Source organism: Pararge aegeria, chromosome 27 (assembly GCF_905163445.1).
Source record: "Pararge aegeria chromosome 27, ilParAegt1.1, whole genome shotgun sequence".
In the NCBI taxonomy this organism is placed as follows: domain Eukaryota; kingdom Metazoa; phylum Arthropoda; class Insecta; order Lepidoptera; family Nymphalidae; genus Pararge; species Pararge aegeria.
The window spans coordinates 2,046,439-2,068,907 of record NC_053206.1 but is presented as its reverse complement, the minus strand read 5'-3'; the positions used below and the strand labels follow the sequence as shown (position 1 = coordinate 2,068,907).

Here is a 22,469-nt window from a genome sequence, read left to right as displayed (position 1 = left end):
GTGGTCTTCAGCTGCATCAGGAACCGGCACGTTGAGCAGGCGGAGACACGAGGTGGTCTTCAGCTGCACCAGGAACCGACACGTTGAGCAGGCGGAGACACGAGGTGGTCTTCAGCTGCATCAGGAACCGGCACGTTGGCGATGCATGCAACGCTGGTGATCGGCGTCGGAGGTGACGTCGACAACAACAGAGTGTCAAACTTGGACCGAAGCAGGCAAAGACACGAGGTGGTCTTCAGCTGCATCAGGAACCGGCACGTTGAGCAGGCGGAGACACGAGGTGGTCTTCAGCTGCACCAGGAACCGACACGTTGAGCAGGCGGAGACACGAGGTGGTCTTCAGCTGCATCAGGAACCGGCACGTTGGCGAAGCAACGCTGGTGATCGGCGTCGGAGGTGACGTCGACAACAACAGATTGTCAAATTTGGACCGAAGCAGGCGGAGACACGAGGTGGTCTTCAGCTGCATCAGGAACCGGCACGTTGGCGATGCAACGCTGGTGATCGGCGTCGGAGGTGACGTCGACAACAACAGAGTGTCAAATTTGGACCGAAGCAGGCGGAGACACGAGGTGGTCTTCAGCTGCATCAGGAACCGTTGAGACTGAAGAGTGCACGTTGAGCAGGCGGAGACACGAGGTGGTCTTCAGCTGCACCAGGAACCGACACGTTGAGCAGGCGGAGACACGAGGTGGTCTTCAGCTGCATCAGGAACCGGCACGTTGAGCAGTCGGAGACACGAGGTGGTCTTCAGCTGCATCAGGAACCGGCACGTTGGCGATGCAACGCTGGTGATCGGCGTCGTAGGTGACGTCGACAACAACAGAGTGTCAAATTTGGACCGAAGCAGGCGGAGACACGAGGTGGTCTTCAGCTGCATCAGGAACCGGCACGTTGAGCAGGCGGAGACACGAGGTGGTCTTCAGCTGCACCAGGAACCGACACGTTGAGCAGGCGGAGACACGAGGTGGTCTTCAGTTGCACCAGGAACCGACACGTTTAGCAGGCGGAGACACGAGGTGGTCTTAAGCTGCATCAGGAACCGGCACGTTGAGCAGGCGGAGACACGAGGTGGTCTTCAGCTGCATCAGGAACCGGCACGTTGGCGATGCAACGCTGGTGATCGGCGTCGGAGGTGACGTCGACAACAACAGAGTGTCAAATTTGGACCGAAGCAGGCGGAGACACGAGGTGGTCTTCAGCTGCATCAGGAACCGGCACGTTGAGCATGCGGAGACACGAGGTGGTCTTCAGCTGCATCAGGAACCGGCACGTTGAGCAGTCGGAGACACGAGGTGGTCTTCAGCTGCATCAGGAACCGGCACGTTGGCGATGCAACGCTGGTGATCGGCGTCGTAGGTGACGTCGACAACAACAGAGTGTCAAATTTGGACCGAAGCAGGCGGAGACACGAGGTGGTCTTCAGCTGCATCAGGAACCGGCACGTTGAGCAGGCGGAGACACGAGGTGGTCTTCAGCTGCATCAGGAACCGGCACGTTGGCGATGCAACGCTGGTGATCGGCGTCGGAGGTGACGTCGACCACAAAAGAGTGTCAAATTTGGACCGAAGCAGGCGGAGACACGAGGTGGTCTTCAGCTGCATCAGGAACCGGCACGTTGAGCAGGCGGAGACACGAGGTGGTCTTCAGCTGCATCAGGAACCGGCACGTTGGCGATGCAAGGCTGGTGATCGGCGTCGGAGGTGACGTCGACAACAACAGAGTGTCAAATTTGGACCGAAGCAGGCGGAGACACGAGGTGGTCTTCAGCTGCATCAGGAACCGGCACGTTGAGCAGGCGGAGACACGAGGTGGTCTTCAGCTGCACCAGGAACCGACACGTTGAGCAGGCGGAGACACGAGGTGGTCTTCAGCTGCATCAGGAACCGGCACGTTGGCGATGCAACGCTGGTGATCGGCGTCGGAGGTGACGTCGACAACAACAGAGTGTCAAACTTGGACCGAAGCAGGCGGAGACACGAGGTGGTCTTCAGCTGCATCAGGAACCGGAACGTTGAGCAGGCGGAGACACGAGGTGGTCTTCAGCTGCATCAGGAACCGGCACGTTGAGCAGGCGGAGACACGAGGTGGTCTTCAGCTGCACCAGGAACCGACACGTTGAGCAGGCGGAGACACGAGGTGGTCTTCAGCTGCATCAGGAACCGGCACGTTGGCGATGCAACGCTGGTGATCGGCGTCGGAGGTGACGTCGACAACAACAGAGTGTCAAATTTGGACCGAAGCAGGCGGAGACACGAGGTGGTCTTCAGCTGCATCAGGAACCGGCACGTTGAGCAGGCGGAGACACGAGGTGGTCTTCAGCTGCACCAGGAACCGGCACGTTGAGCAGGCGGAGACACGAGGTGGTCTTCAGCTGCACCAGGAACCGACACGTTGAGCAGGCGGAGACACGAGGTGGTCTTCAGCTGCATCAGGAACCGGCACGTTGAGCAGGTGGAGACACGAGGTGGTCTTCAGCTGCACCAGGAACCGACACGTTGAGCAGGCGGAGACACGAGGTGGTCTTCAGCTGCACCAGGAACCGGCACGTTGAGCAGGCGGAGACACGAGGTGGTCTTCAGCTGCATCAGGAACCGGCACGTTGGCGATGCAACGCTGGTGATCGGCGTCGGAGGTGACGTCGACAACAACAGAGTGTCAAATTTGGACCGAAGCAGGCGGAGACACGAGGTGGTCTTCAGCTGCATCAGGAACCGGCACGTTGAGCAGGCGGAGACACGAGGTGGTCTTCAGCTGCACCAGGAACCGACACGTTGAGCAGGCGGAGACACGAGGTGGTCTTCAGCTGCATCAGGAACCGGCACGTTGGCGATGCAACGCTGGTGATCGGCGTCGGAGGTGACGTCGACAACAACAGAGTGTCAAATTTGGACCGAAGCAGGCGGAGACACGAGGTGGTCTTCAGCTGCATCAGGAACCGGCACGTTGAGCAGGCGGAGACACGAGGTGGTCTTCAGCTGCACCAGGAACCGACACGTTGAGCAGGCGGAGACACGAGTTGGTCTTTAGCTGCATCAGGAACCGGCACGTTGGCGATGCAACGCTGGTGATCGGCGTCGGAGGTGACGTCGACAACAACAGAGTGTCAAATTTGGACCGAAGCAATCGGAGACACAAGGTGGTCTTCAGCTGCATCAGGAACCGGCACGTTGAGCAGGCGGAGACACGAGGTGGTCTTCAGCTGCACCAGGAACCGACACGTTAAGCAGGCGGAGACACGAGGTGGTCTTCAGCTGCATCAGGAACCGGCACGTTGAGCAGGCGGAGACACGAGGTGGTCTTCAGCTGCATCAGGAACCGGCACGTTGAGCAGGCGGAGACACGAGGTGGTCTTCAGCTGCACCAGGAACCGACACGTTGAGCAGGCGGAGACACGAGGTGGTCTTCAGCTGCATCAGGAACCGGCACGTTGGCGATGCAACGCTGGTGATCGGCGTCGGAGGTGACGTCGACAACAACAGAGTGTCAAATTTGGACCGAAGCAGGCGGAGACACGAGGTGGTCTTCAGCTGCATCAGGAACCGGCACGTTGAGCAGGCGGAGACACGAGGTGGTCTTCAGCTGCACCAGGAACCGGCACGTTGAGCAGGCGGAGACACGAGGTGGTCTTCAGCTGCACCAGGAACCGACACGTTGAGCAGGCGGAGACACGAGGTGGTCTTCAGCTGCATCAGGAACCGGCACGTTGAGCAGGTGGAGACACGAGGTGGTCTTCAGCTGCACCAGGAACCGACACGTTGAGCAGGCGGAGACACGAGGTGGTCTTCAGCTGCACCAGGAACCGGCACGTTGAGCAGGCGGAGACACGAGGTGGTCTTCAGCTGCATCAGGAACCGGCACGTTGGCGATGCAACGCTGGTGATCGGCGTCGGAGGTGACGTCGACAACAACAGAGTGTCAAATTTGGACCGAAGCAGGCGGAGACACGAGGTGGTCTTCAGCTGCATCAGGAACCGGCACGTTGAGCAGGCGGAGACACGAGGTGGTCTTCAGCTGCACCAGGAACCGACACGTTGAGCAGGCGGAGACACGAGGTGGTCTTCAGCTGCATCAGGAACCGGCACGTTGGCGATGCAACGCTGGTGATCGGCGTCGGAGGTGACGTCGACAACAACAGAGTGTCAAATTTGGACCGAAGCAGGCGGAGACACGAGGTGGTCTTCAGCTGCATCAGGAACCGGCACGTTGAGCAGGCGGAGACACGAGGTGGTCTTCAGCTGCACCAGGAACCGACACGTTGAGCAGGCGGAGACACGAGTTGGTCTTTAGCTGCATCAGGAACCGGCACGTTGGCGATGCAACGCTGGTGATCGGCGTCGGAGGTGACGTCGACAACAACAGAGTGTCAAATTTGGACCGAAGCAATCGGAGACACAAGGTGGTCTTCAGCTGCATCAGGAACCGGCACGTTGAGCAGGCGGAGACACGAGGTGGTCTTCAGCTGCACCAGGAACCGACACGTTAAGCAGGCGGAGACACGAGGTGGTCTTCAGCTGCATCAGGAACCGGCACGTTGAGCAGGCGGAGACACGAGGTGGTCTTCAGCTGCATCAGGAACCGGCACGTTGAGCATGCGGAGACACGAGGTGGTCTTCAGCTGCACCAGGAACCGACACGTTGAGCAGGCGGAGACACGAGGTGGTCTTCAGCTGCATCAGGAACCGGCACGTTGGCGATGCAACGCTGGTGATCGGCGTCGGAGGTGACGTCCACAACAACAGAGTGTCAAACTTGGACCGAAGCAATCGGAGACACGAGGTGGTCTTCACCTGCATCAGGAACCGGCACGTTGAGCAGGCGGAGAGACGAGGTGGTCTTCAGCTGCATCAGGAACCGGCACGTTGAGCAGGCGGAGACACGAGGTGGTCTTCAGCTGAACCAGGAACCGACACGTTGAGCAGGCGGAGACACGAGGTGGTCTTCAGCTGCATCAGGAACCGGCACGTTGGCGATGCAACGCTGGTGATCGGCGTCGGAGGTGACGTCGACAACAACAAAGTGTCGAACTTGGACCCTGGAATTTTCGTCCAGCGTGTGAAAAAATAATCCCGCTTCAACTCGTCTGATTGCAAACACGCGGCTAAGCTAAGCGGTTAGCACTGCACAAGATGGCGGATGCGTTGTTCACAATCAAACGGAGTTTACATTATAAGAGAGTGAGAAGCATTAAAATAAAACAAAAGACATTAAGATTAATATTAAATAAAAGATAGCAAATAGCAAAAGGTACGTGAGATTATTAGCAAAATACAGAGAACTACAATAGAATGAAAATCTGGGAATTTATCGAAATAGGAAAGTTAATTATAAAGAAAAAAATAGGAATTAAGCTGCAGAGGAAATTTTAACAAAGAATATGCAAGGATTAAGCCAAAATATGATCGATGCATGAGTCAATGTGCGAGAACAAAGAACAAAGGTAATGAGCGTAATGGCCGACTCGCATGCGTAATGTACCTAATTAAAAGATATTCTAACGTCTAAACTTTAAGGAAACGTTCAACACTTACATGATACACGGGGCTTAAATAGCTCGAGGGTAAGTATCCTTAAGGTCAAAGGCAAAAGCAGCAATCAGGTGAGAGTCGTAAAAAAATAATGCGGCGGCGTCCAGTCTCTGGTAGAAGTTCTGGGCGTCTGCGAGTGCTGTGCGAAGTGAGAAAGACGCGAGCGCGGTTGGTCCCCGCGCACCGCTCCCCTCGCGCCGGGGTGCCAGTTTCGCGACATTTCGGAAGATTGCCCGCGCGCAAATTCCAACAATATTAATTTATAAAATTAAATAGACATTTATTACGTTACAATGTGACCCCTGTCACTTTATTAGATACGCGTCGCGTAGCGTAGGTACTGTGCGCGTATCGGTCTGTTATCTACAATAGGGTTGTCACTTAGGTGTTATGAATTCGTTTATATGGAAAATAATTATGCTTCTTTTGATTTAATATTTTTACAGGGTGATTCCTTATTAAATATACTTATGCATTTTTCAATATTATTTCGTAATTCTGTTACACGTTGTATATATGATTTTACTTTTAGACGGCCGATTGGCGCAGTCTGCAGCGACCCTGCTTTCTGAGCCCAAGGCCGTGGGTTCGATTCCCACTACTGGAAAATGTTTGTGTGATGAGCATGAATGTTTTTCAATGTCTGGGTGTTTATATCTATATTCTAAGTATTTATGTATATTATTCGTAAAAATATTCATCAGTCATATTAGTACCCGTAACACAAGCTACACTTACTTTGGGGCTAGATGGCGATGTGTGTATTGTCAGTTGTGGGAATCGAACCCACGGCCATGGACTCAGAAAGCAGGGTCGCTGCCCACTGCGCCAGTCGGCCGTCGAACTATTAACTCTTTATTGCATACAAAAAAAAAAATGTTTTCAAACGCGGGCTCTCTCGGATCTCTTTAACATAAATCCAGTCAATTGGTTATATGGTTAGGACGTGACTTTATCAAAGTCAAAAAATCCTAAAGTTTTTTATTTTTTTTATTTCAGTGTGGTCTACAACTGAGGGATCTTAGGCTTTACGCCCAGCACTTCAGAAGAGCGCATCCGGACAAGAATCGAACCAAATACCCCGCCATGAAAACACCCTGTATGTGCGAGCAGTGCGGACGTATTTTCCAGGTGAGACAAAATACATTGAAAAACAAAAGTTGTGGTATTTGGGGACACTCTGTATAAACGAACTCATGAATGCATTTTCATTGGTCGATACACAATTCACAGTAGACGGGAATTCCCCCAAGTACCCCGCCATGAAAACGCCCAGACGTATTTTCCAGGTGAGACAAAATACATTGAAAAAAATAAAGTTGTTGTATTTTGACACTATATAAACGAACTCATATATGCATTTTCAATGGTCGATACACAATTCCCTCCAGGTAGGAAATACCCCAAGTACCCCTCCATGAAAAGGCGCTTTATGTTCGAGCAGTGCGGACATAGATTCCACGAGAGACAAAATACATTGAAAAAAAAATTGTGGTATTTGGGGATACTCTGTATAAACGACCTCATGAATGCATTTTCATTGGTCGATACACAATTCCCTGTAGACGGGAAAAATAGTCTACCCAAAGAGATTTTTTGCGAGAAATCTTTTAAATCATTTAAAAACAAGCTAAAAAGCATTGTTTAATTTTTTTATAAACGCGCCACCATTTGTATTTTTGTGTTAGTTTTGTTTTTGTATCACACTAACTAGATAATATATTACCACTTCTTTATCTTGGAATCGGCTCCAACGATTTTCATGAAATTTAGTGTACAGGGGGTTTCGGGGGCGATAAATCGATCTAGCTAGTATTCATTTTTAGAAAATGTCATTTTATTTGTGTTTTCCGGTAATAACCGATTTGGTGCAGACGAAGTTGCACGGGTCAGCTAGTGTTAATTTTAATTTCTCATCAAGTGAAACTGTTTCTTCTGAGAATAAATGTCTTTAAACCTAAAGAAGTATAATTTCTGACGCGTGTACATAAGTACGTGCTCGTTTTTTTTTAGCTTCGCCATCACTTTATATGTGTTACTAGCTGTTGCCCGCGACTTCGTTTGCGTTTGTTTTTGTTTTTAGAAAGACATGTGGCATTCAATTTAGGTGCAATTCTACTGAAATTTTTAAGTTGTGTATTCTTATATGACAAAAGTAAGTAAGTAATTATTTAAATCGGTTATCATTTGACGGCGTTATGTCGTCCCCTCTCCCAAAAGAACTGAGCTTAATTTCGGTATAAAAAGCATCCTATATTACTTCTAATATCTTCAGGAATATGTGTACGAAGATTCATGATGATCGGTTCAGTAGTTTTGGCGTGAAAGCGTAACAAACAAACTTACATTCACATTTATAATATTACTAGCTTACTAGCTGCTGCCCGCGACTTCGTCTGCGTTTGATTTTGTTTTTTGATGTGGCATTCAATTAAGTATGCATTGTGGCATTTTATTTAGTTCTAAAAAAAATAAAACAATTCAGTATCGCTAAGCCTTCAATGAGGAGTTTGCTGCTGTCCGCTGAGGTGTTCGGTCCTCTATCTCCAACCACATTCATCAGATCTACATAAAGTTTGGGCAAAATTAAACACATATTACAAACTCTACATTACAAAAATAATTATTTAAATCGGTTACAATTTGTCGGAGTTATGGTGTAAAATCGTCAAACACTTTCATCCCCTCTCCCAAAGGAACCGAGCTTAATGTCGGGATAAAAAGTATCCTATATTACTTCTAACACTTCCAAGAATATGTGTACAAAGTTTCATGAGGATCGGTTAAGTAGTTTTTGCGTGAAAGCGTAACAAACAAACATACATTCACATTAATAATATTAGTAGGGATTAACTTTCGAGAGTAAATGTCTTTAAACCTAAAGAAGTATAACTTCTGACGCTTTTTTTTTTAGCTTCGCCATCTCTTTATGTGTGTTATTGAGAAAAAAAATACCCTTTCAGAGCATGGCACTGTTGAAAGACCACATGTGGGTGCACACGGGCGAGAAGCGGTTCAAGTGCGACCGCTGCGAGAAGAGCTTCACCCAGAAGACAAACCTGGTGTTCCACATGCGGGTGCACAGCGCCTCGCGGCCCAGCTACGAGTGCCCGCTGTGCGGGAAGCACTTCGCCTTCTACAACAACCGCCGCAGGCATATGTTCGTGAGTAGCTACGCTTCTACTCGGTTACGGTGGCGCGCACGCCATGCAAGCGTAAAGGCACTGGCTTATATTGATCTTCCTTCAGTGGCAAAAGCACTGCCTACCATAGAATCTCGTATACCAGTAGATTCAGTGGTGTGCACAACGTACATGCACAAACGCACTGCCTACCATAGATTTTCGTATACCGGTAGCTTATGTGGTGTGCACATCGTGCATGTACAAAAGCACTACCTAATATTGATCTACCTTCAGTGGCGTGCACAAAAGCACTTCCTACCATAGATTTGTGAATACCACTAAGTTCAGTGGCTTGCACATCATACAAACACAAAAGCAGTGCCTACCATACATTTTGGTATACCATTACCACCAGTGGCGTGCACATCGTGCATGCACAAACGTACTGCCTACCATAGATTTTTGTATTCCTCTACCTTCAGTGGTTTGCACATCATGAATGCACCAAGGCACTACCTACAATCGATTCTCGTATACCACATGCTTTAGCGGCGTGCACATCATGCATGCACAAAAGCACTGCCTACCATAGATTCTTGTATTCTACTACCTTCAGTGGTGTGCACATCACAAGAGCACTGCCTACTATCGATTGTTGTACATTGCTACCTTCAGTTGCCTGCACATCATACATGAACAAAAGCACTGCCTACCCAAAAATTTCCATATAACTCAGTAGTAGTAGAAGGACTTTTCAATTTCATACCACCTTCTTTCTATAAGCATATTCTGGTCATAAACAAAAGTCGTGACAAGTCACTGACTATCTTCGATCAGTATTTCATTTACACACGGATTTGTGATTATACTCTGCCAAAACGATGACAATTACGCCAGATTACAATGGAGAATTGTTTAACAATGAAGGTATACAAACGTGTATGGTAGATAGTGCTTTTGTGCATGTACGATCTGCACGCCACTGTAGGTAGTGGTATACAAAAATGTATGGTAGGCTGTGCTTTTGTACATGCATGTTGTGCACGCCACTGTAGTTAGTGGTATACAATAATCTATGGTAGGCAGTGCTTTTGTGCATTGATGATGTGCACGCCACTGAAGGTAGTACTTAAACAATTATTCGTCGTAAAGTCAACATGTCCTGATAAAGCTCCGATGTCAGAGCGAAACGTGCGTACATTACATTACCGAAATATATAAATTGAAGAAATTATAAATATATTTATTTATTCTTTAAAATAATTGTTTTATAAATATAACCGAAAATAAACTATTTAAAACTAAATAAAATCTAAAACGTCCTCAAAACCACCGCAGCGAGGCACAGTTCCTAAGATGCTGGCGGCATTGCCCCTTTGGATGTCCAAACTAATTCGTTGGCCAAGGTAACTGCCCGCTCTAGGATCACCGGTAGACTCCATAACACTTTTCGATAATTCTCTAGTTATAAATAACACTGTACAGATTCTCCTTGTTTTTTCCCGTAGAATATCAAATTAAGCTTAGTTTTGATAATAAAAGCTATTCGCTCACAGATCCACACGGGCCTGAAGCCGTTCAAATGCGACACGTGCGGCAAATGCTTCACCACGTCCGGTGAGCAACGCGCTCACGTCGAGCACGTGCATCTCAAGAAGCCGTGGCCCAAGCGCGCGCGCGCCAAACACTGCGACTCGGACGCGTGGCAAAAGTGCGACATGAGACATGTGGAGGACTAGACGTGAGTGACGTAAGACGTTTAAATTTCGGAATAAGTATCTAATATATCCAAAAAAAAAAAAATTTTTTTTTTTTGGGCCTCATAAGAAGGCTCAGAGTCACTCAGCGGGCGATGGTGAGAGCTATGCTAGGAGTATCTCTACGATTCGTAGAAGAACCAGAGTTACCGACATAGCTCAACGAGTCGCGAAGCTGAAGTGGCAATGGCCCGGGCACATAGTTCGGAGAAAGGATGGGCGTTGGGGTCCCAAGGTGCTGCCCACTTATAAGACCACATTGAACCGGGAACCTCCCACTTATAAGACCACAGTGAACCGGGACCTCCCACTTATAAGACCACATTGAACCGGGACCTCCCACTTATAAGACCACATTGAACCGGGACCTCCCACTTATAAGACCACATTGAACCGGGACCTCTCACTTATAAGACCACATTGAACCGGGACCTCCCACTTATAATACCACATTGCTCACCACTGCACCAGTGCGGTCTATCAATAGATGACGTTTGGATAGATAATTGCTTATGAATAATCAGAATTTGACGGACGATTGGCGCAGTGTGCAGCGACTCTGCTTTCTGAGTCCAAGGCCGTAGGTTCGATTCCCACAACTGAAAAACGTGTGTGATGAACATAAATGTTTTTCAGTTTCTGGATTTTTATCTGTATATTGCGCACGAAGAGTTCCATTTATCCTATATTTCTATAAAACCCATTTACCAGCCATTATATATAAATTATCTATAAATTATTTTTATATCTATATTATATCTATAAAAGCGGCAAAAAAACCTAAATTTTCACCTAAAACCAACATATAGTTGAATGGGAGCCCACTTAAATATTTATTTTATTCTCTTTTTAGTATTTGTTATTATAGCGGCATCAGAAATAAATCATCCGTGACAACTATCTAACGGTTCATGAGATACAGCCTGGTGACAGACAGACAGATAGACGGACGGACAGCGGCGACAATCTTAGTAAAAAGGACCCGTTTATTTTATTAGTAGTTATGTATATTATTCATAATAATATTCATCAGTCATCTTAGTACCCATAACACAAGCTACGCTTACTTTGGCGCTAGATGGCGATGTGTGTATTGTCGTAGTATATTTATTTATTTATAATAATCAGATTCAAATAAATTTTAGGTGACACGAAGTTCATACTGAGTCGCAAAACAAATTAATAACTAAATGTTTTCTTTGTCCACAGATCATTGACTTATCATAGACATAGCAAAAGTCATAATATTATATTTATAATAATGAACTATATTTTAAATTATTAAAAAATAGGTTTTTCCATATTTTATAAGGTATTTTAATGCAATGCAGTTATTGCCTTCTTGTTGGTCTAGGAGATAGATTTTGGTTAGTAAGCGTTGCATAACGTCGGAATCGGTTTTTCCCGCTCTGACATTTGTTAAGTGGCTGTCAGTTGAAGTGCGACAGAACACTGCTTAGGTATTTAACGTTAACTGTTTTTATATACAGGATAATTTTGAAACCAATGCGAATTTTTTGTGGTTCGGTATCGCTTATGTGACGTATTTCCACTACATTTTTTAAATATTTTTTTTTACCATGTCCGAACATAAAATAAGCAAATCAAGGCTACTCGTAATAGGTATCTACATAAATAAATAATAGCCCACTACCATCTTAGACTGCATCATCACTTACCACCAGGTGAGATTGCAGTCATGGGCTAACTTGCAGTGGATTAAAAAAAAACACATCGTAATGTGTGGCATGCATAGGTAATTAATGGGTTTTAAATTTTAACTGTTTAAGTTATTATTATGCTTTATTTTATGGAATCACCGCTACGACGATACGACCGAGTGCGAGTTAACAGCTGAGAGCTATTGTAGGGTGCCCATAATTATCTTTTCTTGGGACTAATCTTTTGTAACCGTTAATTTCTGTATCGTTAAGTAAAACATAAAAAAAATATATGTTCATAAATTTGGTTCATGTATGACATATTTTAATATCCGCACTGAAAAAAAAATCCTGTATAAGGTAGTCATAACGTTTGCTATTGATCATGGACCCAGTTTTGATTTCATGGATCCAAAATTTGCGCAGAATTCAATTTTTCTGTTGAGACATTATTAGTTCTGGCCCGGATTTAAGAAATTCGCTTTATCTATCGCCGTGCTTCGGGGAGCACGTAGCCTCGTTTAAAGTCGTCAAAATCATCATCAACACTTTAAATTTGTGAAAAAAACATGATAAAAACGGGTACCTAACAGCATAATATTAAAAAAATTTGAAACCTTTAATTTGCTATCAAAGGTACCTAGGGCACCTCGTGATCGCTACTTGAACATTCTAACCACTATGCCAACAAGGCAGCCATTGATATATGAATCTCCTTGGAATTAGTTCAAAACTGCAATATGTCCTACTAGATGGCGCTACTAGTAGATTGAATTGTGAGCGCGTATCACAGAAATCATTATTTGAAATTTTGCATGTAATATAGAATGTATGAGTATATCTAATAGAATTCGAAACAGAAATAAGTTTTTTAATATAATAATATAAGTTTTTTTAATGTGAGTATATTTGTTATGATAAAATAAAATTGATCTCATTTAATTTTTTTTATGTATATGTTGTGAAGTCTGATCTTTTTATGTTTTATCAACTCTCCGATCATTGGAGTACTAGTTCAAATAATATTAAAATAATTATGTGTTATAATAAACGGGGGTAAACTTCGGGGGATATAATTTTTATCACTTGTCTATACTAGCCGTGCAGAAGCTTACAGAATTTGTGTAATTTTTTTTAAGAAAGAAAAGATAAAAGAAAAATACTTAATTATTTGTTGTAGTCATTTAAAACGGTATTCAAGACATGGCACCTGAATTAAAGATGCTAACAAAATATAGTATGATCAGTTTCTTTAAGGGGTAGTATTTGTTTTTGCAATTGATCTTTTCAAATAAGTCTTTTAGAGTACTCACCACTCAGTCACCGAATAAAGTAGACGAAGATGAATTTAGACTTTATAACAACGGAGTAAAGTTTAAATTAATTCACAAATCTACAGCAAGAGCTTTTGAAGAGCAGTATTTGTAATCTTTTATAACAGTTGTTTTGCTGTATTTATATATAATATTTCTAGTGTGGTGAAAAGCTGCAAGTGTGTTCTTAAACTAAGTATGTATTATTTATTTACATTACGGTATGAATTAAAGAAATATATTATACAAAGAATAGTTTTTTATTTACCTTTGAAACCAATGTTCACAATAGGTTTGAACTTTAAATTTGTTGATCGAATGTGCCCGTAATGATCAATGAAGAAGGGCAATAACTTTTAAATAAAAAAAAAAAAAATAACCGTAATAATACCATCTTGTCTTCCCCAACTTCTGGGGAAGCTAAAATGATATATAATCTTTATAGAAGTAGTATAAGAATAGAGTAAGATAGAAGAGGGATGACATCTATAGATATAAAAGAGAAAGTGTGTGGGTATGTTCCGTATAGGCTCCGAAAAGGCTGGATCGATTTTAATGAAACTTTCAGGGAATCTCCGGATTGACCTGGCGAGTACTCCTGTAAAGTTTGGTGACGATCGGAGCACACCTATTTTTGAAATGTCAAACTGTCAAATACAGCTTTTATTTAATATGATGATATTCTATTGTTGGATGAACATGGGTGTGAATAATGATCTTCACCCGCCCGAGAAGAGAATAGAAGAGGATGAATACGGAGAGAAATAAATGATTTAATATATATTATGAGACTTAAATTAAAAAATTCATGATGTAAGTTTATTGTTTAAATAAAATAAAGCAAAATCTAGCAAAATCTAAAAGATTATAAAACTCTACTCAAACGACGGGTCTTTAAGGTCCCGTTGCCAAGAATCAAGTCTAGCTTTGCTAAACGTTTCAGTCCATTTATAGACCTCTTTTATGTATAATAAAGTTACCAGTATTTCTGACATTAAACATTGCTCCGTAAAACGGGCAAAAGCAAAAATTGTTTCCTGGGTACCTTCACCTCACCTTATGACTCAATAGAAAAAGTTTTCATATCATAGAAAATGCAACTTTATCAATAATTAGCGTGTATTGTACGAATGGTTTAATCGACTGTAATTAGAGTGACAACATATGTTAAGGTGGTAAATCGTAAATCCACGAAACAGGAATACCTAGTGTGGGTACCATCGATGGAATCTGCAAATGTTGTTGTTGATAGTAAATATATTTTTCATTTTTTTTTTTATCAATAAGAGTAATAAAAAAAAAATCGATAGAAGCAGGCGTTACTTTGCGGAAATCCATAATATATAATGAAAATTAAGCTTAATTTGCTATACTCTGTTCGCGGATATAGCAAATTAAGCTTAATTTTCATAATAGAAAAAAAAAACTTTAAATTGTGGAACTGCTGTAATATGTATCAGAAGTAGTGGAGGTTTTATGACTGAGCTTGTCTGGGCAAGTCGACAAGCAACAAATGGTTAATTATTAATATATTTTTTGGAAGTTCTACTGCCATGTTTATTTTTGCCGATAAGCAGCAAATCGTATAATATTAATAGAAAATAGATCTGAGTACTTTTTGTCATTGTTCAACAGCTGAAACAATAGTCATTATGACTACCATATAACCCTCTGACTGATAAACGTGTAGCTGTCTCCACATTGCAAAAACTAGATGGCGCTACAAAAAATCCTGCATCGAGGCTAGCGAGGTGTTCACTAAGAATGCCTATATGTATATATAAATGAATGTTCGGACATCGGTCCCCGAGCACGATAACCCGCTCGGAGTAAGATCTTCCTATAGTTACGGTCGAGCGTATCACCACAGCTCCCGTACAGACGGTAAAGCATTCAGTCTATAATCGAACTACCATTTTTGTGTGGCTTGACCAATCACCATCGAGTTTAAGATGTATAGGACAAACAGTGTGGGTAGCGACCCTGCTTTCGGAGTCCAAGGCCGCGGGTTCGATTCCCACAACTGGAAATGTTTATGCGATGAACATGAATGTTTTCCAGTGTCTGGGTGTTTATCTGTAAGTATTTAGGTATATTATTCATAAAAATATTTATCAGTCATCTTAGTACTCATACCACAAGCTACGTTTACTTTGGGGCTAGATGGCGATGTGTGTATTGTCAAAGTATATTTATTATTTTGAAAGATAAGCCCTAAGATGTCCGGAAGTATCTACGTTATCCAAAAGATATCTTATTTTTGCAAAAATCAAAGGTCTCCATCGCGCGCCGAGTTACTCTAAGCCTTCATAAAAATTTCGTTTCCTTATGTAAGGCTCAACTCACACTGGCGCAGAGTCGAAGCGACGCGACGCGTCATGTTTTGCACGGTGACGCGCGCCTTCGCGAGGCGACGCGCGTCTTCGCGAGGCGACGCGCGATTGTGCGCGACGGCGCGTAGTGACGGAACCAGTTCAGAGACTTTCGAACATTCGTGAATGGTGCTCGCTCGACAGTATTATAATGGTTGATATCGATCTTATCATGATTGCTCTAATATCAGAAGCTGAAGAGGAAGAAAGTGAATTTACATCAGCAGCTGAGGATAGAAAAATAAAACGAAAATTTTGGGTTCACGAGTTATGGAAGAAAAGACATATACTTGGCGAATTCAGAACACTCTGTAGTAATGATTTAAGTCTGGACCCAAGATATTTTTATGATTATTATAAAATGGGTTTAGATAAGTTTGAAAATTTGGTAAATATTTTGAGGCCTCACATCCAAAAGCAAGAAACAAATTTAAGAATACCTATTTCCGTTGAAGAGCGGATATCAATATGCTTGAGGTAAGTACATTTTTAAGCTAGCTTAGATTTCCATTCTATTCTATTCTAAAGCATTAAAATAAAAATAAAAAATGTAAATTGATTAGGAAGAGTCAAAAGCATTTATTTTAATTTACATAGATTTATTTATCTTTAATTTTACGCGCATTATTAAGTACACAAGGACAGTTCTTCGAAAACTGATACCATGCATATCTACCTATCACATAATTTTAAGCTAAAATCTACATCACATTATTTCCGGAAAGTACAGGCGTAGGTATGACAAAAAATAAGTATTTATAATTTTTTGGAGAACCGTCCCTTATACCGTAAATCATGGCATTAAATCAGTCATACATAACGTCATTAACTGTAGTCATTATCACCATCCCTTTGTTGCCGCGTCGTCGTCCCAATCGGCAATGGTATGTATGGTGAAGGTGGCAGGTCGAGATCTTCCATACGATCTTCCACACGATATCTCGAAGAAGTGCTATTTTCGAACTGATTAGGGATTATGCTGTTGCTACTGGATGACGTTTTTGACTGCATTGAGTATGTGTTAGAAGGAGTATAAATGGTTGGTAGCTGTGTTGTATAATACCCGGTATTTGGCTGCATTTTATAAGTGTTGGAATTAGAAATACAGTTAGTGGAATTAGATTGTAGCTGAAGACTTTCTGATTCGGTTCGTAGTTCTGTTGTATAGCCGATGGATGAAGAAGTATTTGCTTGCGTTGAGTTGATATTAGTTGTTTCAGGTTGAAAGGTGCACATTTCATTCGAAGCAACTTTTATTTCCGCGTCAGTTACTAAAAGCAATATCTGTCGTTTCAGTAGCACTTGCATTTGTATTGGCATCCGTTTAACCGTTTTGGACATAGAGAGAAAAAAAGTGTCCGTTGGATCTTCTTCTGTTTTCTTATTTTCCAAATATTGTGCGAATAACATTTGTGATAGTGGTTGTGACTTCTTTCGAGTAGTATCGGAATGACTGGATAATTGTGATTCGGGTCGAGATGGCGACGCAACGGACAAGTTTGTGTCGGTATCAGTGTTTACGTCATTTTCTTCGGAGCTCTCTAAGTTAGACGTCTGTGGTTTGTTCTGCAAGTATGGTTTTAAAAACTCCAATTCTTTTTCAAATCTTATTGGCTTATCATTTGATCTAGCAGAACCACTCTTAAACTGTCTTAGCCTAATTGCTTTCTTGTAACAATCTCGAATTCTTTTCCACCGCTTTTGACACTCTGCCTCTGAAAAAGGAACACAAAATAATTTTTAGGAACACAAAACAATTATCGTAACACAAAACAATTGTAACTCTTATTTTAATTCAATAAAATGTATTATTATATGTGTATTTTTTAATTGTTACAGATTTATGACTACAGCAATTAGCTTTCAAGCCTTAGCTCAAAGTTATCGAGTTGGATACAGCACTGTTTTAACAATTGTACATGAAGTTTCCGCAGCAATATGGAAACATTTACAGCCAATTGTCATGCCGAAGCCAACACAAGAATTATGGACTAAAATAGAGGAGGAGTTCAGAACCATATGGAATTTTCCTAATTGTATAGGGGCAATTGACGGTAAACACGTCAATATAAGAGCTCCCTGGAATAGCGGCAGTTTGTACTTCAATTACAAAAAATATTTTAGTACTGTCTTGTTAGCTGTTGTTGACGCAAAGTACAAATTCATTATTGTTGACATCGGAGCATATGGACGTAACAGCGATAGTGGCATATTAAACAATTCTAAATTTGGACAACGATTACAAAATAATACGATTGGTATACCGCCTAATAAAAGGTTGCCAGGTATGATAGAGGAAATGCCACTTGTTTTTGTAGGAGACGAAGCATTTCCCTTGTCCGAACACATCATGAGACCATATCCTGGAAATCAGGTGTCTGACAATCATGATAAGAAAATTTTTAATTATCGCTTAAGCCGAGCAAGGCGCTTAGTAGAAAGTGCTTTCGGAATTCTGACACAAAAATTTGAGGTTTTTCAAAAAAAAATAAAAATGCAACCAATGCATCTTGATTCTATGATTCTTGCATGCACATGTTTGCATAATTACGTAAGAGAAAATTACGAACTCGAAAACTTGGAATTGCCAAGTGATAGTATATTACAAGATATACGGTCAGTCGATTACCATACTATGACAAATGCCATGGTGATCAGAGAGACATTCAAATCTTATTTTATATCCGAGCATGGGGCAGTACCATGGCAAACTGAAATGATCAGACGATGTTAAAGAAGTGATCATAATGTTACGTAAATATAACTGTGTGTGTTTTGTACAGACAACAGCACGTCAAGTGTAACACTTGCACTACGAAAGCCGCCATTAGCACGAACGGAATAAATACGAGCTCAAGGTCAAACTGTTACGTTTGACGTGCTGTCGTCTGTACCTAAATGTAATAATAATTATATAGTACTTACCAGAAATTTGCATTTCACCGCTTACTTTTTGCCAGGCATTTTTCCTACAATTTTTATCACTGTAGGTTTTCGCCTTGACGTTAAACAGACAATCATACTTCTGTACTAAATAAATTAATTTTTCATCTTCGTCCATTGTCGTCGTAGTTCAGCACTGTCGTCCGTCCGTTGTGGTCGGCGTCTGACGCGTCACTGCGCCTGAGTACGCGCGGCGACTCGCGAATCCGCTCGACTCCAGCCGAGCGTCGGAGCGCGAATGCGCGCGTCAACGCGCGTCGACGCGCGCTTCCATATTTACATAGCACAAATTTGTACTTAAATAGTAGAACAATAAAGGTGAATATGCTTTAGGCGGAGAAATATGACGCGTCGCGTCGCTTCGACTCTGCGCCAGTGTGAGTTGAGCCTTAGTGTTTGCAGAACTCGAAAAGTAGTTGACGCATTGATTTAATTTTCTTACACAGCGAATTTGTGTTTAAGATTTTTTGTTTTCAAAATATCTAGGTACCTTCAGATAAAGAGTGAATAGGCATATTCTAGCAAAGCGCGCCCCATCTTAGGCTGCATCATCACTTACCATCAAGTGTGATTCAGTGTCGTGCCTAAAGCACAGAATATGCATATGATGTAAAATGAAGAAAATCTCCAGTAACATTTATAAAAACTTAGGGGTAAGTTAAAAAAAAACCTAAACTATAAACATTTTTTTATAACTCTTACAATAAAACCTACCCCTTATCCTTGAGTTTTTTATAACACCTACTGGAGAATTTTTCATTTTATTCAATCTGCCCGCTTTGTGCATACCCTCTATGCACGCCACTGATTAGATTCTGTCTGATTAGATTAAGTACTAAAAATTAAAAAAAAAAAAAAAAAAATTAATACACTCGACTTGTATTTTGCGATGCAATAAAAGTCATATAAATAATAATTCATTTATTTAACCTCTTAAAACCTTAAAATTAGTTTACAGTTATTGCTTTTTTCACATCATATAAGGCATTTGATAAATAGTAACACATATTTGTATACATTCAAAACGCATGTGTGTACGCCGCATTGCTTTAAAGGCAGGTAAAAACCGTGGCATAACGTTGGAATAACTATAACAGTGTTTTTTCGTTGTGACATTCCTGTGCTAGAAGTTTCAAACGGGCATATTAAGTCTCTCATTATCATCATCGGGACAGGTCTCTCTCAGAATTAGAAGAGGTTTAGGCCACAGCCCGCCACGCTGGTCAAGTGTGGATTGGTGGACTTTACGCGACTGAGAAGATTCATCGTCTTCATCGTCATCAACCAATTACCGGTTCACTACAGGGACCCACAATGAGGAGGGGTAAAGGCCGTAGTCCGTTACCGGTACCCACAATGAGGAGGGGTTAAGGCCGTAGTCCACCACGCTGGCCCATTGCGGATTGGTGGACTACACCTTCGAGAACATTATGGAGAACTCTCAGGCATGCAAGTTTCCTCACGATGTTTTCCTTCAACTTTGAAGCAAGTGATATTTTAATTGCTTAAATCGCACATAACTTAGAAAAGTTAGAGGTGTTGGGATTCGAACTCGGCCCCCCGAAAGTGAAGTCGAAGTCCTACCCACTGGGCTATCACCGCCTCGAGAAGCTTGAAGCTTTTACATATAACTTGAAATAAATGATTTTTGAATATAAAAAACACTGACTAATTATTCCATAATTCTACCACAATTATATCCTAAAACCATAAACATTTTTTTACACATTCATAATATATATGTAAATTAATTAAAACACATCAACATCAAATACAATGAATAAAAACTTGAAATAATTCTCATTTAAGACCAACTTAATCCTAACATAACTGAGCGGGAAATTATTTTTTCATTCAACAAAAATCCTTCTTACTCCTTTTATAACGCGCTTGAAAGAGAACTTTTAAAAAAAAAAACTTAAAAAAAAAAAAAATACAGTAAAATAATAAAATTCTGCTACCCGACAAGTAAGTGAATCGGATAGCTCTAGTTAAAAATTGTTTTTTTAAATATCGTAGTTTCTGTCAAATAGAAAACAGTTTATTAAAAAAAAAAAAATGTACACTTAGTTCGGGTATATTACTTATTAGAGGGGGGAGTCCCACATAACCTCCGTCCTGCCCAAGGGTCGGAGGTAGCAATAAAGCTTTTCCACCACGCCAAGTAAAAAAAAAAAGTGGCCAAAGACTCCCACAAGAACATATAGTGTTTAAACCTTATTTGCCTGTTATCACACCGGTAACCACGCCCTTCATATAGGAACTCAGCATAATATCATTTATAATTATGCAGTACAATTATATTATAGCATAGCCCTCAAGTGAGTTTTTTTGAAGAAGCAGTAACGCTGTTAATTATACAAGTTAAAAAAAAATACCAGAAAGCTCTCCGTCTTAAAGTTTGTATCATTAAAAAAACAACTTTCGTTCTAAGATTTTTTTTTAATTCAGTTTTATGAGAGGTGTAAACATTTGTTATAGAAAAAAAACACAAAATAAAGTGCACACACCACAATCAAATAGGAATTACGAAGTCTTAACACAATTCTAATACAATGTACCGCGCACGTCCTATAGTACCGTCGCTCGCAAGCGGACTGCGGGGAACGGAGGGAGGTCGGGTGATTTTATTCAAACCCCTCCCCTATCGCCCAATCTCACGTGAGATTTTTCAAAATGTGGGTCTCTTACGTAAACGCGTTGGATTGTTATAAAAAGACCAATGGACCAAAATAGTATGTTTTTTTTTTGTTTCAATCAGAAAAAAAAATTGCGTGATATTTGCCGAGATGAGAGATGAGATGAGATTTGTTACGGATGTAACTTGAAAAATAAATTGATAAATGAAGGATTTTAAACAAACTTTCATGCCCATGTAACCGTAATTTAAAAAATCCTTTCTTAGCGGATACCTACGTTGTAATAACTATCTGTGTGCAAAATTTCTGTCCGATCCATCAAGTGGTTAGAGCTGTAAGTTAATAGATCAGTTAGTCAGTCACCTTTGCCTGTTATACTTATAGAGATAAAAAAAAAACATGTTATTTCTGTAAACTGACATTACTCTGTGAAAACAAATACTTGTGATTGGACAACGTCGCGTAGTCGGACCGCACGATAGAGTCGAGGTTCGCGCGTTACATTACAGGGTAGTAACAAGTAGAGTGTCTTTGTAAAATATTGAATATTTCACAAACTAAAGAGCTAAGAAAAGTCGTAGAATAAAATTTGTCGGTTTTGATGTAAACAACAACAGGCCGAGAGCTTTCTGATATTTTTATTTAAACATGTTTGTTACCCATTTTTATTTATTAAAATTTATTGAAGTAAAACTTCTTTGGGTGCAATTAGGGAGTAATTCAAATATTTTTTCTGACGGAAGTAACACTTACGTCAGACGTCTGTGTAGTTTCCGCTATTTAAGAATAATAATTTGGATTGGTCATATAGAGAGATTGGAGATGTCTCTTAAAAAGTTCAAAGTTTGTATTAAACGTAAGCTTATAGAAAAGTCCTATTATAGTATAAAGGACTACGTAAACGATAAAAAAGCTTGGGTGTTAATTATTGCTCTAACCAGGTTGCTCTTCTAATAATTTAAAATTACATTGTGAGATGGCGATAACAAAAAAAAAAAAAAAAAACACCCGGCTAAGTTTGTTGTGGGCTTCTTCTTAGACCGGGACGCGTTTGGAACCCTCGTAGCTTTAGTTTTAAGTTTACGAATGTGGTTATCGCCATCATCTCACTACCGTGTAATTCTTATGTAC

At 41.9% G+C, this 22,469-nt stretch overlaps 3 protein-coding genes across 3 annotated transcripts in view; 2 read left to right on the top strand and 1 right to left on the bottom strand.

Annotated features, from left to right (window-relative positions):
* LOC120635805 (zinc finger protein 58-like) overlaps positions 1 to 12,025 on the top strand; it is a 29,228-nt gene extending 17,203 nt beyond the window's left edge. Inside the window, exons 14-17 of the mRNA XM_039906966.1 lie at positions 6,528 to 6,659; positions 8,492 to 8,692; positions 10,210 to 10,394; positions 11,620 to 12,025. Coding sequence (XP_039762900.1) covers positions 6,528 to 6,659; positions 8,492 to 8,692; positions 10,210 to 10,392 — 516 coding nt within the window. The 3' untranslated portion in view covers positions 10,393 to 10,394; positions 11,620 to 12,025. The remainder of the gene's footprint in view (positions 1 to 6,527; positions 6,660 to 8,491; positions 8,693 to 10,209; positions 10,395 to 11,619) is intronic.
* Positions 12,026 to 15,873: 3,848 nt separating this feature from the next.
* LOC120635704 (protein ALP1-like) lies at positions 15,874 to 18,682 on the top strand. The gene is made up of 2 exons (XM_039906823.1): positions 15,874 to 16,233; positions 17,596 to 18,682. The coding sequence occupies exons 1-2, from the start codon at positions 15,908 to 15,910 to the stop codon at positions 18,488 to 18,490; spliced, it is 1,221 nt and encodes a 406-aa protein (XP_039762757.1). The 5' UTR covers positions 15,874 to 15,907; the 3' UTR covers positions 18,491 to 18,682.
* On the bottom strand, positions 16,230 to 18,836 carry LOC120635705. The gene is made up of 2 exons (XM_039906824.1): positions 18,682 to 18,836; positions 16,230 to 17,471 (listed from the first exon to the last, which is right to left on the bottom strand). The coding sequence occupies exons 1-2, from the start codon at positions 18,815 to 18,817 to the stop codon at positions 16,582 to 16,584; spliced, it is 1,026 nt and encodes a 341-aa protein (XP_039762758.1). The 5' UTR covers positions 18,818 to 18,836; the 3' UTR covers positions 16,230 to 16,581.
* Between the last annotated feature and the right edge of the window lie 3,633 nt (positions 18,837 to 22,469).

Bases quoted from the DNA above. Each gene is read 5' to 3' on its own strand.
- LOC120635704 (XM_039906823.1), top strand. From the start codon at position 15,908: ATGGTTGATATCGATCTTATCATGATTGCTCTAATATCAGAAGCTGAA. The intron at 16,234-17,595 runs GTAAGTACATTT...TAATTGTTACAG, and splicing joins CGGATATCAATATGCTTGAG to ATTTATGACTACAGCAATTA.
- LOC120635705 (XM_039906824.1), bottom strand. From the start codon at position 18,817: ATGGACGAAGATGAAAAATTAATTTATTTAGTACAGAAGTATGATTGT. The intron at 17,472-18,681 runs GTAAGTACTATA...TTCCTTTTTCAG, and splicing joins CGGTGAAATGCAAATTTCTG to AGGCAGAGTGTCAAAAGCGG.